This window comes from Xenopus laevis, chromosome 7L (genome assembly GCF_017654675.1).
Source record: "Xenopus laevis strain J_2021 chromosome 7L, Xenopus_laevis_v10.1, whole genome shotgun sequence".
NCBI lineage: Eukaryota > Metazoa > Chordata > Amphibia > Anura > Pipidae > Xenopus > Xenopus laevis.
Window position 1 is genome coordinate 61,531,309 of NC_054383.1, and position 16,522 is coordinate 61,547,830.

Here is a 16,522-nt window from a genome sequence, read left to right on the forward strand (position 1 = left end):
TTTAATAAAGATGCTAACTCTTCTCATTTCAAATAATTAAAAAAAAAGTATAACAGCAGACAAAAGCCACTTGCTGAAAAATTAGAGAAGACTGTTCGAGTCAGTTAAGGGCAGAGACAGATGTGGAGATTTGGTCACCCGGCGACTAATTGCCTCTTCTTCGGGCGACTAATCTCCTTGAAAAGCCTTCCCCCGGCTAGATTCTAAATCACTGGTGGGATGGCACTTGAAACGCTTCGTTTTTCGCAGTCGCCCAAAGTTTCCTCGTGAGGCAACTTTGGAAAATTAAGCGTTCCTAATGCCATACCACCGGCGATTTAGATTGTATCCGGCAGGAAGGCTTTTCTGGGTGAATAGTTGCCTGAAGAAGAGGCGATTAGTCACCTGCAACTATATCTCCCAGAATCTCCACGTCTGTCTCTGCCCTAAAAGTGATAATGTCGCAGGAAAACATGTTGAATTCAAAACTTTTTTTTAAATTTAATTTTGAAATTTGTCATGGAAATTTGTGACTCCAATGCTCATTTAGTTGCCAATAATCTATTTTTAAAATATAGTTATTCCTTTTGGGAAGTGTAAATTGCCTGCTTATGTAATAATCAACTAGGTGTATTATAAATTATTTGTAGAAGCTCCGTGTGATTACAACTGGTTACTTACATAGACAATTGTTAAGTTCTAGAAAACCTTTCCCAGTCTCTGCATGCCATTTAACATCCCTGAGCCCTTCCCTTGCAACATGAAACAAAGTTATGTACACATACGCAATGGTACCCTACTACCCCCAGGAAAGTTCAGTTTTGTTTTTTTTTGTAACTGGTCAGGGTCACCTCTCTATTGCCTCTACTTACTTTATTTGAGGCTGTTCTACACCTTTTCCAGCCACATGATCTTGGTCTGTTCGATTATCTTTACAACTTGTCCAAGGACACTGGATTTCCCCTTTTATCCGGCACAATAAAACTTGTTTTCCCTCAAGTAGGAATCCACACAGCTTGAATAACTGTAAGCCAGCGCAAAATGAAGCTCAAGGAAACATGCACAAAAAGATAGTGTAGTATATTGTATTATCAGTATAGTGACATCAATTTTAAAGCTTTTTTTCCCAATCTCGTCACTGCTGACATATACCCTTCTAAACACTGTGGGGTATGTTGTCTAAGTGCACCATTCATCCACTCACAAACGTTTAAGCTTGTATATATTAAAGAACCAGTGACAAATTGCCAGAGATTGCTTTCTGCTGTTATGGAACATACAAGGCACAAATATAATGTAAAAACCTTTAATACAAACAAAACTTTATTTAAAATTACATTCACAATTGTGGCATTTGAAAAAGCATATTCAGTGCCCCTTAGTCTGCCGTTTTATTTCAGAGTGTCAGCTAGCATTGTTTCCTGTACTGTGTGTCTCCTTGGGAGAGCCTGGTGTTCCAGTAACTTGCCATAATCACAGCCTGTTGTTAAGAGTCTAGAGCATACTGGACGTTTGCGAAGACTGGGAGCTGAAGCTAACCACATGAGGCATAAATAACTATTATAAAATCTTACCCTCATATTTAATAAATGGCACAAAGTTTGCCCATGAGTAGTACATATAGGATGGGAGGAGAAAAACAATCACCTGCGATGTTGCCGATAACAACCTATCAGATGTTTGCTTTTGTTTTCTAACGTGTAGTTGACTGTTGAAATCTAATTGCTGATTGGTTGCTAGGGGAGATATCATCAGTGATGTTTTATACAGCATTAAGTAAATTCTTTCTACTGTTGCTATGAGTTACATCTCCTGAAACACTTTGTCTTTTATCAAAATAACCATTACAAAATAGTACCATCATATGTAATGAAAGGCTCCAAGTTTTCCCATGAGCAGTATCCTATAGCAAGTAATAAGATGTTTGCTTTTAAACAGTTGGCTAGTTAATGCTTTCTGCAGGTTGGTTGCTATGGGTTATTGCTCCTACTATTATATTATTACCATATGCCTCCTCCATCACTGTTAATAGCACAACAGCCCTAAGCACATGATTAAACACCTTAACAAGTATTTCCAAATGCTAAACAACCACCAGGTTCATATGGTACAGAATATGGGACACAGGCATAGTAGGGCAAGCAAAGTACAGTATGGTGCACACACAAGCAGCATGGGACAGGCAGAGTATGGCACACACAGACAGAGTAGGTCAGGCAAATCATGGTACACAGGCAGAGTAGGGCATACACAGGCGGAGATGGTCATGCAGACTATGGTATACACAGATAGGGTAGACCAGGCACAGGCAGAGCAGGGTAGGGGAAAAAAAGATTCTTAAAAATCATGTGACTTTTCTTCCCACGAACAAGGATTGTGATTTTTTTTTCTGGTACACTGAGCATGTGTAAGGATTAAGAACAACTGTAATGGAAGTGAACAACCCAAGTTTTCCCTATCTTTATTTACTACCTCCAAATAGTATACCCTGGAAATAGATGTTCTAGCTCTTTGGTTAAACATTTTAAGTGTTGCTTAAAGGGGCTCCTTAGGAATATCTGTTGTGTCATCCAATATTACAAGTGTGAGTAGGTACCTCAAGCAATCTTAAGTAGGGGACTATAAAAATTGAAAGAACCCCCTCTCAGATGGGATTTAGTAATGAATGGACATCTGTACTGGGGCTTAGGGGTAGTTTATGGACTCCAGGAAAAGTTTTTCCATTCCAATATTCAAACATTTAATTTCTATACTGTTGTGGCTCAACATGTTCTATATCACATCACTATTTATTTTATTAAAATGTATGATATAACATATGCTAGATCTAGGTTTCTAGGCAACTTTATACTTTATAAAGTTTTACTCAGAGTAGGGTCTTTCTGGAGCAGTGATCCCCAACCAGTGGCCCCTTAGCAACATGTTGCTCACCAGCCTCTTAACAGATGCTGATTTTTTAATTCCTGGCTTGGAGGCAAGTTTTGGTTGCATAAATAATAGCTGTACTGCAAAACAAAACCTTCTGTAGTTTGCTATTCCACATATGGACTACCAAATGGCCAATCACAGCACTTTTGTTGTATACCTTATCTGGTCCAAAAGATTTTGGATAATGGATTCCATACCTACCTTATCTTCCTAGCATTTCTCCCTCACCTGTACTAGAGAAGCTACCCCAAGGTGCTCCGAGTCAGCTAGCATTATACATGCCAGGCCAGGCCTGCCGATCCCAAGATCTTTAACCAAAACGTAAAATTCCCAAAGGTTTTGCTAAATGAATTAACAAAACATGGTTCAATATAAGCCCTTTTTATTATTATTATTGGACTTCTGAAAAACATAGGTAAAATGGCTTTAGCGACACCTTAAAGGGATCCTGTCATCGAAAAACATGTTATATTTCAAAACACATCATTTAATAGTGCTACTCCAGCAGAATTCTGCACTGAAATCCATTTCTCAAAAGAGCAAACAGATTTTTTTATATTCAATTTTGAAATCTGACATGGGGCTAGACATTTTGTCAATTTCCCAGCTGCCCCTGGTCATGTGACTTGTGCCAGCACTTTAGGAGAGAAATGCTTTCTGGCAGGCTGCTGTTTTTCCTTCTCAATGTAACTGAATGTGTCTCAGTGAGACATTGGTTTTTACTACTGTGGTGGTGTTCTTAGATCTACCAGGCAGTTGTTATCTTGTGGTAGGGAGCTGTTATCTGGTTACCTTCCCATTGTTCTTTTGTTTGGCTGCTGGGGGGGGGGAAGGGAGGGGGTGATATCACTCCAACTTGCAGTACAGCAGTAAAGAGTGATTGAAGTTTATCAGAGCACAAGTCAAATGACTTGGGGCAGCTGGGAAATTGACAATATGTCTAGCCCCATGTCAGATTTCAAAATTGAATATAAAAAAAATCTGTTTGAGAAATGGATTCATTGCAGAATTCTGCTGGAGCAGCACTATTAACTGATTCATTTTGAAAAATTTTTTTTCCCATGACAGTATCCCTTTAATATTTACAAAGATTCTGCTGCTATGTTTTGCATATAAAAAACATAACAGCATAAGATTACAGTGGCCCAGGGAAAGAACAAACCAGATTTTCATTTTTTTTCCACATTCAGTAATACAAAACAAGACCAAAATGGTCAATTAGCTATCTACCTATGGGCCAACAGGAATCACACAATAAAACAATGTTGAAAATAACGTTTGAAAAAGTTGTTTTTTTTACTTCTAATACAACATGGACATAAATGTCATTTTAAGTCCATAAATCGTATATCCATAATTAGTAACACACACTTCGGAAGTGGTCTAGGAGCAGGAGAGAGCAAAGTGAGAGTCTGTCTTTCAGTATCTACACCTGTGATCACTATAAACCCAGCCACACTTCTTTCCTCAATCCCCTCCTCTGCACTTCCTCCATCTAGAGGAACCACACTTAATAAATGATGTGCCATGTCCCTGCCAGGGGTCACTGGAACCAGTTTCAATTGATTGTCTTCTTGTGACATACCAAGAGGGAGACAAGAGTCTGGGATTGTTGGTGCTCCCACTTTGTAAACTCTGACCTCTGAGAATTTAATCTCAAAAGCATGAGGGTACAGTGAACCACGTGGACCATAGAAGTACTCCCGTACACGCTGATCTCGAGATTCTCTTCTACACTCTTTAGATCTCTCAGAAGCACCTCCAGATTTAGGAAGAAGTAAAGTGCGAACAAAGTGTGGCAGATCTCTCAGTAGGTCATTATAGAGACGCTCTTGATCTAGCACCAGCACCACATCTACTTCAAAAGCAGATGCAGCATGAATCAAAGCTTGATATCCAGAACCTTTTACCCAGCCACAAGTGTTTATGAGGCACCCACTGACTGATGCACGGCGATTAGAATCACAGCGCAGGTTGAAAACGTGTGCCAGACGAGAGGTAAGCTGGGGGCATAAAAAAGCATTAATTAAAGGGAAGAGAAAGGTAATACAAACAATAATTTAAAGGGGTTGTTCACCTTCCGAACACTTTTTTCAATTTAGTTGTTTTTAGATTGTTCCCTAGAAATAATGACTTTTTCCAATTACTTTCCATTATTTATTTTTTACGTTTTTTCCAAAATCTAAGTTTAAAGTTGAATGTTCGTGTCTGTGGTGTTTCAGTCTGACAGCTCAGTAATCCAGGTGCAGACTCTAAACTGTTACAATTTTGCAACATTTAGTTGATCCATTTCTCAGCAGCATCTCTGGAGTATTAGCAACAATTGTATCAAGTCTAACAGCTGCCTGTAATGAAACCCAGAGATTCTGCTCAGCAGGGACAAAGATAAGAAATGTATCAACTCAATGTATCAATTTAGAACAGTTTAAAGGATCGGCGACCCCCCCTCCCAGAGCTGCTTCAGAAGGAGAGAAATGACACTTTATACTTCAATATTAGAAAAACCGTGACACATAGAAAATACAAAGTCATTGGAAAAAGTCGTTATTTCTGGTGATCTATCTGATAACAACTAGTTGTTTGAAGGTGAACAACCCCTTTAAGAAATAACAATGGAGATGATCACATTATACAGTGTTAAAGGAACAGTTTAGGGCTAACCAATAAACTGCAATTTAACTTGCATAGACAAATATCCTTACATGTACATGAACAGTACCAAGACAACATATAAAATGTTAAAACTGAATAATTTTGTTTTCTGAAAAATATATGCATTTTCAAATTGATGCCAGCAACATGTTTGGAAAAAAAATTGGGACGGGGAAACAAAAGACTATAAGAGTGTAATGAGATGATCCTGGTGGAACATCTAGCCAATTGCATATAAAAATAGCATATTCCAGAGGTGATGGGTCTCTCAGAAATAAAGAGGAGGAGGGGAACACCTTCTCTGGGTGAATCATTTAAAGCAGGGGTCCCAACCATTTCTACCCGTGAGCAACATTTAGATGTAAAAGGAGTTGGGAGAGCAACACAAGCATGAAATGTTCCTGGGGGTACCAAATAAGTACTGTGATTTGCGATTTGGTAGCCCCAATGTGGACTGGCAGCCCACATGAGGCTCGGTTTGTCAGTACACATGGGTTTTATGCAACCAAAACTTGTCTCCAAGCCAGTTATTCAAAAATAATAAGCACCTGCTTTGAGGCCACTGGGAGCAACATCCAAATGTTGCCCACGAACCATTGGTTGGGGATCACTGGTTTTAAAGGAACAGTAACACCAATTTTTTCAATGCCTCCAAAACAGCTATAATAATAGGCAAGGCTTACACATTTCATATCTCTCAGATACTTAATACTTAAGGTTGTATCCTTGGGTTCTACAATAAACTACTTTATGTTTTGACAAGCCTGCCTGGAGGACTGGTCTCTACTAGCGCCTGCCCTTTTTTCTCTATAAAAAAAAAAAAAAAAATAACATTATAACCTCACAGAACAATAGTTTTTTTGCTGCTAAGAGTCAGTGACCCGACATTTGAAAACTGGAATGAGTAACCATTTTTCAATCAACTTTTTTGTAGGACCCCAGAAATCTTCATGGTTTGACTCATGCCACAAAGTTCCTAAAAGCTATGCTGTTATACAAATATATAGTGAAGATCCACTATTCTGTTCTTTAAATAAGCCAGGCCAAGGTCTGGACTGAGCTTCAAAATAGGTCCAAACTGCCCCCACAGGTCGCATAAATAGTAAATGTCTTGATTAAAGTATAGGACTATAATATTAATAAGATACTGGAATATGAATAGGAGAGAACCTGAATATATAGATGAGTAATTAAAAGTAGCAATAACAATATATCTGTAGCTTTATAGAGCATTTGCTTTTTAAATGGTGACCCCCCATTTGAAAGCTGGAAAAAAATCTGAAAAAAGGCAAAATAATGGAAACTATATATAAAAAAAAAATAATGAAGACAAATTGAAAAGCTGCTTAGAATTGGCCATTCTATAACATACTTAAAGCTAACTTAAAGGTGAACCACCCCTTTAACAAATGTTTAAGCACTATGGCACTAGAATCATAAGAAAAATAAAAGAACAAAAATAAGAACTGTCAATGTGGGCAGTAAACTATTCAAATTGGCTGATGGTGAGCTGCTACCTCTGAATTCTTGAACAAGCGTGGGCCATTTGTCAGAATGTATAAGATGTCCATATAGTGCTGTTTAACTAATCAATAGCTAACCAAAGTTTCCTATGGAAGTTACACATTCCCTTTAAACTGGTGGCTATCCTGCTGGTGGGGTTTAGCTATTCCTTCCTAAGAAGAATTTAAGAAGGAATTATGCAAACATTCATAAAAATACATAAAAATTTATTTTATAAACTATTTTACTACATTACTGTGTGATGTTATAGGGTCTTGATAAAGAAAAACTATCTGGGCAAAGTTAATGCTGACCCAGCAAATGAGGTCCTTGAAAGCACCAAAATATCCAAAATGTAACTTTTCAGGGGCAATGGCGATATGCATGTTTACATAAGGTGACCAATGAAGGTATGCAGAACTATCATGCCTACAAAGTAATTAAAGTGAGAACAGGAAAGATAAGATGTCTTAATCATATAGTTAAGACTGTCACCTTGTTGTATAACTTGATGTTTGTCCCAGGAGTAGTGGATCCAAAGTGGTAGACTAGAGGAGCCTGAGCAGAGAATCCTTCTTCCACATCGGCTGGCCTCTCCACACATAATGCGCCCATTGTTCCCGGCACAGAAACAGAACCTTGTCCCACATCTAGCTCCACAAGTGTGGGCCTGCGGCCTCTTCGCACTGCATAATTTAATAACAGTCGACACAAGGTAGATTTGCCCACATCAGAGGGCCCTGCAACAAGCACTCTGGGACCACGCTCTCCTTCACGCTCTGCTTGCACTCGCATTTGTTCCAAACCAACTTGAGTGTTCAGGTACAGAAGCATAGGTGTGTCCCGAGACACGTAGGCCATGTCTGGACTTCCCCAAAGCTGCACAGTGCATCCATGCCAGGTAAATATAGCTGCCCGGCTTCCAGGGGGGAAAGTATACTTCTTATTTCGAGTCAGCTCTGTTCCAAATACTTCAGCCAACCCTGAAACCAGCTCCACTCGCACAGGATCTGTACCCTCCACCTCAAGCCTCAGTTCCGTTTCACGTTCCAACTCAAATTTTGTAGATGGGCCTGTGGAAGACCAAGAGCTATCTGGAGCTGATGGGCCTGGTGCAGAAAGGTCTTCTGAGGACATTATCTGCAATGTTAATGCAGACATAAAGTAAGGTGGCACACACAACAAAGTATTTTTGCATATTCTTAAATACATGAAATACTGGAGTGAAATCAGAAAAGGAGAAGTGTACTGACCACAGCATTATATATGTACACTTGTCGTAAGGTGGCCATACACGGGCCGATAAAAGCTGCCAGCAGACCAAGTCGGCAGCTTATTGGCCCGTGTATGGGGCCCTCCGACGGGCTTCCCAGATCGATATCTGGCCGAAAGTCAGCCAGATGTCGATCGGACGGGACTAAAAATCCCGTTGATACTACAACAAGACCTAATTCAGTGATCTGCAAAGCTCACTTACAGCACAAGTTGAAAGAAGAAAAAATGCAAAATAATTGCTTAACAAATATTTTTTTGCATATCGTCAATTTAAGGAATGAAAATCCATTAGGGTCTATCAATTACCAGTTATTCCACATTTCTGAAGCTACTTCTTTATTTAACTAGGACTAGACAGATTGTGGTTATAGGGCATTCACTTACTTGGGAAGCAGATAGGGCGGGTAATTGACGGTTCAGATTGCTACAATAGGACAGTTTGCCATCTCCTTGGGTCCAGGGTTCAGCATGTGGCTGATCAAGTAGACAAGTAATTTGTGGGGCTATTGGAGTGGTACATAGTAGTACTAATGACAAAATTAAAGGGGAACGCAACAAAAACATAACTTTAGTTTTTTAAAAAGTAAACCTAATTTCAAGCAACTTTGCAATATACACCAATTAAAAAATATGCAGACTTTTTATGATTTGTAATGGTTTCTGACAGTTCCCTAAGCCTAACCCCCTGCTCTTCTGCTGATCTTTCGGACTACGGTTACTTTGTATCAACAGCCAGCTGTCTTTAGTCTGCATCCTCCAAACCTCACAATTCCATGCACACGTGATTTCATTAAGGAACAGAACATCACAGTGCAATGCATTGTGGGTTATGTAGTTCCTGCATTCTGTCTGTAAGATGTGTTGTTACAATTTTTAACATCATTGTTTATAGTCCCTCCTTACCAGCCAGATTTTCAAATGATGTAGAAAGAGAAGAACTGTTAAACAGCTGGATTGCAGCATAAAAAATGCCATTTATTCATACTTTTTGAAGAAACAGGTAACTGTGGTTTCTGTGTTATGTGGGCTTCTTTATCAAATTTTGGTTTGGAAGTCGGAGTTCCCGTTATTGAGTGAATGAGTTAAGGGATCTAGAATCTAATTTTAAGTAAAGGCCTTTTTTGCCTATGCCACTTGCAACTTAAGGAAGACAGCGTTAGCTTAGCAAGCGAAATATTGCCTAAAGTCTTGGCAATAGTCAGGTAATGCCAGTGGTGGCCAATAAAAGGGCAACTATGTTTGGGAGTTTTAACCTCGAAAGCAGCAAGTAAGTTGCAGGTAAAACTTAGTCCCTATGCAAAATGTATAATGAAGCAATATAATTCAGAATGTATCAGTTGAAAGTTGAGTGTAGGACTGGCCAGACCAGGGATGACTAGGGATGGCCAACTTAAATATATTGCAATATATGGACAAACAATCCCTGTTTTGTTTAAAGGGTAGCAGAGTTTTGGTATCTTAAGGCATTAAATGTCCTTAAAAGGGTGGTTCACATTCAAGTTATCTTTAAGTATGTTATAGAATGGCCAATTCTAAGCAACTTTTCATTTGGTCTTCATTATTTATTTTTTATATTTTTTGCATTATTTTCCTTCTTTTTCTGAATGTTTCTAGCTTTCAAATGACCCCATCTAAAAACAAATGCTCTGTAAGGCTACAAATTTATTGCTATCTTTTTATCAAACCTGCACCTATTTTTGGTACCCAGCTGGATTACCTATTGACTGCCCGCACGGCCAAGGAATCAGGGAATTTTTGCCTGAAACCCGACCACTTTGTGGGTATTTTGGGCGTACCCGGCCAAATGCTGGACTCTTTTCTGTGGTCACAACCTCATTGAATACCTGCTTAATGGTTTAAAAATTAGTGGTGAGCACAACTTTCCCTTGTTTGCTAATGTCTTGGGGACCTATTTTTCATGCTGTGTAAACCGGAGTGAAGCATTAAAAGTAGGGAGGGGTGTGTGTATGGATGCTGGGTTTTCATTTGGAGGGGTTGAACTTGATGGACTTTGTCTTTTTTCAACCCAATTTAACTATGTAACTATGTAACTATGTAACTATGCATTACCAGTTATGTTGCCCAGAGCAACCAATCAGCAAATTGATTTCAACAGCTATAAAACATCACCAATAATGTTTCACTCCATTTTTTACACAGCATGATAAATAGTTAGCTTAGTTAGTATGTTAAATGACAACTTTTTATTTCAAGTAGCTTGGGAACCTACAAGGAAAGATGTTCTTTAGGATCAGAGGGAGGTAAATTGGTGGAAATTGAACATTTGAACATTTTTGATGTGTTTACACAACTGAAGAATCGGCTAATGAAGATTTCCTTTTTAAGACATAAAATACATAATTCAGTTCTCCATTGTACTGTAATAGATTTAGTGAATTAGAAAGAGGGTGGTAAATAGTACATGCATCATCTCCTAAAGCAGATGTTCTGATTTGGTTCTGCTGTTACCAAATCAGAATGTAATCTAAATACTTTCAACAACAGTGTGTATGGAATCTGTATTCATGTGTTATATCATTTCAGACCCACACATATAACCAAAAATCAGTTATAAATTTTGCTTTAGCCACTGGAAAGACATTTCATGTTATTCAGATAATTAGTTACTACTTTGCAATCTATCTTAAAGGGGGACTATCGCAAAAATGAAAATTTAAGATAAGCTCCATCATACTAAAATAAGAAACTTTCTAAATACAATCAATTAATTTTTTTTAAAATGTTTATCACTATTCATTCCTCTCTCAGCATTTGTTTCTCTTCATTCTGTCTTCATTCAGGAATTGGGTGTCAGATAATCAGATAGATCCAATATATGTTATAGGGAGGCTCCTTTTGCCTAGAAGATGTATTAGAACTCACTATTAAAATCACCCGAAATCATGTCTCTCTACATGCAGAATTTGTGCAAAATGCAGCTATTTTGTTAGATTTTGTTTGTACTGGAATGTTTTATTTGAGTGGGCTCTAATTCATCTGTTAGGAAGGGAAGGCCCCCTTAAAGGTATATTGGATCTAACTGAATATCTGACACCCAACTGCTGCATGAAGACAGAATGAAGAGAAACCGATGCCGAGAGGGATAGTAAACATAAACTTGATTATTTCAGAAACGGTAAAGAAGAGAAAAAAAAGAAAATATAGGGGAAAAAAACAGGGTTTTTTCTTATATTTTACAGCATCCATCCTCTTAAACGGTAATCCTAATCATTCTGATCTGACCTTCTTAGACACGTAGTGTTGTATGTTTCCATATCGTTTAGTAATATATGGCCAAGCTTTTCATTAGCTGCTATCTGGATTATTCTGGTTTTAAGGGATAACATAAGTATATCTGCCTTTTTCCAGTTGCTAGAAATATTTATCCTAGCTGCCATAAGTATATGTTGACACAACCTGTATGTTGCTCTAGGCATTTTTCTTTGGTCTTATTCCTAGTAGCATGACAAAGGGGTCCTTACTAAACCTGGAACGTAACGCTTTTGATATAAGCTAGGCTACCATGTCCCAATATTTAGATACCACCTTACATTCCCACCATATGTGAGCCATAGTTCCTCTTTCAGTACAGCCCCTAAAGCAACACGGGTCACATGAGGGATAAATCCTATGTAATCTGGCTGGGACCAAGTATGCTCTATGTAACAGTTTTACCGAAGTCTCCATAACAGTTACACAGTTACTTCCCTTGTTCACCATTAGACTGTAGTTCGACCATTGTTGGGTTGAAAGTTGTACACTAAAATCTTTTTCCCACTCAAGCAATAAGGGTGCTTTTTATTATTAGGGATCAATCGATTACGTTTTTTATATACAAGGCTAAGCGTCCCTGAGGCCAATGGAGTTTTTATACATACAGATTCAAAACTCGAAAGAGTGAATACCCCCTTTTCAGTTAATGTGGCCTGCTTTTTTACATAATGTAGCACTTGCAAAGCTCTAAATAATTCTTGTGGAGGAAGTTGGTATGTGTCTACAAGTTGTGTTAGGGCAAGACATTTTCCTTTTCTATTTAAAGAATCTAATGTAGTAATTCCCTTGTTGATCCACCACCCAAAGTGTTGCTGCGACAGTCCTGGGATAAATTTCCGGTTATTTAAAAAAGGAACTAAGCAACGAAGAGAAAGAAATAAGATAATTCTTTTTTGCGAGTGTTCGCCAGAGGCTTAACATATCAAATGTAATAGGAGATAACTCTTTAAAGTTTTGAAATTGTATTTTTAATACATGCTGCATGCTATATGGATGCAGTAAGTCATTTTCAATTTGGACCCATATAGGTGCCAAAGATCCTGAATGTACCAAAGTCCATTGTGCCAGTCTAGCTGCCTGATCATACTTTGTAATCTTTGCAACAGAAAGACCTCCATTCTTTTTATGTACAGTAGATATAAAATCCTACTAGAGATTTGTGGATGTTTGTTTTGCCATATTAAGTTATTAATATGGGATTGAAATGTTTTCAAATCTGCTAGTAGGATCTTAATTGACAAGAGTGCAAAATAAATAAATACAATATGTATTGTCACCATTTTTACGCAATGTATCCTTCCTATCCAGGATATGTGATGTTAACCCCATTGCAGCATATTCTGTATTAAAGATTTAAACATCGAAGAGAAGTTAGCTTTATATAGTAGGGAAAGCTAAGTTGTAAGGTTCACACCCAGGTATCGTAGACATGCAGTTAGTATTTTAAATCCAAAATTGAGTTCTATCAATTTAGTTACATGTACTGGAATTTTACATGGTAGCATTTCAGATTTATCTTGGTTAATCTTTAACCCTGATATTCTTTCAAAAGTTGCAGTCATGTTTAACAAATTTGGTAATGATATAAAGGGGTTGGTTAAATGTACTAACAGATCGTCTGCAAATAGCGAAAATTTATATTCTTTATCATAATGCCTTTAATAACTACATTACTTCTGATGGCTCTCGCAAAGGGTTCCATAGCAAGGCCAAACAAAGCTGGTGAAAGTGGGCAACCCTGCCTAGTCCCTCGTTGGACAGCAATAGGGTTTAAACTGGTTGTAGAGGATAGATTACTTACAAATGCAGAACTATCAGCAAAAAAACAATCATATATGTCACATATGTAACTTTTAATGTAGATTAATATTTTGAAAAGACTATTTTTAGTGTCGGTATCACTTTAATAATGTTTGTCGCTTCCTTTCACTATCCTGATGATCAAAACACGTAGTAGATGCACGTGGTATATAAAGTTTAGTAAATTTGAGGCACACAACGGAATGGCTGGGGAGGAGAGGCACAGTGGAAGGGCTGTTTCAAAGATCGCAGAGGGCTGGGAGAGAGAGGCACACACACGGAAGAGCTGGGGAGGAGAGGCGCACAACGGAATGGCTAGGGAGGAGAGGCACACGTGGAAGGGCTGCTTCAATGGTCACCTAGGGCTGGGAGGGAGGCACACACACACACAGAATGGCTGGGGAGGTGAGAGGCGCAATTGTCAGAGGAGCGTGGAAGGGCTGGTGCTTGATGAGAGGCAGTGGAGGGGAACAGTTTGTTAGAACAGATAGGACCATACTGACAGCGGAGAAGACGCTTTCAGGTAACTAGTGGTTGCTAGGTGATGTCACTTCCGGAAGTGACATCACAAATCAGGAAGTTGGATCCCGAAGAACAGGAAGAGGCTCACAGCGGCGCGCAGGCAGGGAGGAGCTTTTCTAGTGCTGCAAGATGGCAAGCCCCCTCGGACTCCACAAGAAAGCTGTGGTTTCCATTATTTTCTTACTAGAAAGCTGGATGCAGCTGCATATTTGATGTTACGTATATAAGTGCATTGACTGGGTTCTCTAAAATGTGTTACTGGTCCTTTAACACCCAGCCTGTGTGAGTCAGTAGCCTGGGGGCCTAGTAATACATTTCTAAAGCAAAAAGTATAAGCAATGTACAAAATGCAAAAAGGGAATAAAGGAATTGGTATAAAAGTTGCTACTGTGCCACTTTTAAGAATTGTTTAAATACTTAAACCAGTATAGTTGCCTTCTCTCTGCAAGGGAATGCGGATACCAGGACCTACAAGGCTGAATCTTGCCAACCAATCCAAAGATATGCAACTGAAGCAGGAGAGGGAAGGCATGCTCAGTACTGGTTCAAGGTGAACTTTGGCTTCCTGCATGTCATGGTGTTGGCAATCCCTGCAGAAAGAAGGCAGAGAAAGGGAGCAGACAGACAGCAGAGAGTTTTAGCAGCAGTGATCTACAGTTTTTATGGTATCTTTAAAATAAGCCATTTCAAATAATAATTAAGGGCTGTTCAAATTTAGACTATAGTTTTAAGGTGAACATCCTCTTTAATGGAGTCTTACCACCTACATCAAAAACCCTATATGTGTCAAATGCGACTTTGCTCATAAACACCCCTTGTTCAACAGATAAGGCTTGTGTTTAACATTTCTTGCCTATTGTTTGTTATTGTTTTGTAATGTTTTGAACTAAACAGTGAGATTTTATTCCATGGTTGGTCCTCGCTTGGTATATAAATTAGATTTCTAGTATAGAATCAACCCCCTTCCTACTTTGCTGTTAATGTAAACCCCTCCACAAAAAATGTAATAAGTGAAAAGCCTCTTTGAAATCTTTAGATAACTGCCACTTGTTAAAATGTTAACAGAACGGCTGCGGTATCTTGTTAATCATTTAGAAATCCTTCTCCTCCTTTAACCTACTAGGCCCCCTCCCTCAGGAAATAGCTTGACTCTTGACTTATGAGCATGCTCAGTTCTTCTTAGCTCAGATAACTAAACACACCCTCCAGTCTAACAGCCAATAAAGAGATAGCATTGCTAGTTCCCATAGAAACTCTAGCTGTCCGATTCTATATTTTTTTTTTAATCAAAGTATGTTGTGCCTGTGTAAACCTGCATTCTGCATTGCATTAACTTTACAGCATACATGTCCTGTTTGCAGATGTCAGTGTTACTGAGGGAAAATGGTCGCTGGGTGAAAGCTGCTATTTGTTTTAGGAAAATGTAATGGTACTGGCAAATGAAGGGGGTATATGCAGTACAAATGATGTGGCTTGGGTGCGGAAGATATGCCCAACTTATATACATGGTAGGAACATTTAGGTTTTACATGTACTTTAATAGGGCTATCCATTTGTCAGTAATATAATTATCTACCTCATCAGAAAATAACATGGAGTAACTTTAAGTTCACGGTTTAGCTCAAGAAATTAAAAACAAATCATATTACAATAGGTAAAAGGTAAGTTTATACCTCTTAATTGAACCCATTTCGAAATGTGATATAACGCCCTTTTAGGTTTCCAGTTTTCACTCAGTTTGAGGGCCTCTTAAATACTTGCATCACAATGTATCAATTAAATAGATTTAATCAATTCATAAATACAAGAAAACGCAAATAGAAAGATTATTCCCCAAGCACTCCAGATGAGCATACCACGAACGATTTTCTTTACGCAGGTAGCAGTCCCGGATCACTGTTGAAAAATCCTGCAGCGTTGCCTCCTTCTCTCCTGCCGGAAATTAACCCAAACGTCACAAGACTCATCTCGCGGGACTGTAGTGTAGAACCACTCTGCACGTATACAAGCTCCCTGACCAGCTAAGAGGAGTACGTAACACGTTAGTGTCACGCGCGCATGTTTTTTTAGTAACTTTGGAGGAGGGGGGGGGGGGGTTGTTGGGAAGCCGTTTACGTTTGCGCACGTTTTTCTCCTTCAATGTGCTACGTTTGCTAGTAGCTTTACGTCCTAATGTTTGACCAAGACTAAAAAGTTAATTGTTTTGTTTGTTCTTTAGAACTCGTACTTGTGCCAGGGGAAAAAAACGACTTATTTCTAGGAGGGTGTTTGCAAAAGCCCAACAGCTGCTATATTCTTTGCTCATTGGAGCTTGTGCCTGGGAACGAAGATCCCTTTGATTTATTTTCTTCGTGGTTTGTGGCAAAAGATGAGTAGTTGCTGGTGGAGACTTTTCGGAATAATTAATCCGTAGTTGATTTGTCCTTTGTTAAAAACAGAAAACATGCAATACCCATAGAACAAGAGCTACTTCCAATACAGTACAACTCAAATTTCTCGTTTTTTCGTGTAAAATCATGTATATGCATTATGCATCATAAATTGTTTGGACCACCCAAAAACTGTAAAATTCAGGAAAACTTAAATCAAG

At 38.6% G+C, this 16,522-nt stretch overlaps 1 protein-coding gene across 3 annotated transcripts; it reads right to left on the reverse strand.

The window, feature by feature from the left end:
* Positions 1-1,284: 1,284 nt before the first annotated feature.
* On the reverse strand, positions 1,285-15,875 carry clp1.L (cleavage factor polyribonucleotide kinase subunit 1 L homeolog). Of its 3 annotated transcripts, none has more exon segments than NM_001091318.1 (3): positions 1,285-4,910; positions 7,558-8,202; positions 15,789-15,875. In NM_001091318.1, coding segments are annotated over 2 exon segments (1,320 nt in total). In that variant the 5' UTR covers positions 8,200-8,202; positions 15,789-15,875; the 3' UTR covers positions 1,285-4,232.
* Between the last annotated feature and the right edge of the window lie 647 nt (positions 15,876-16,522).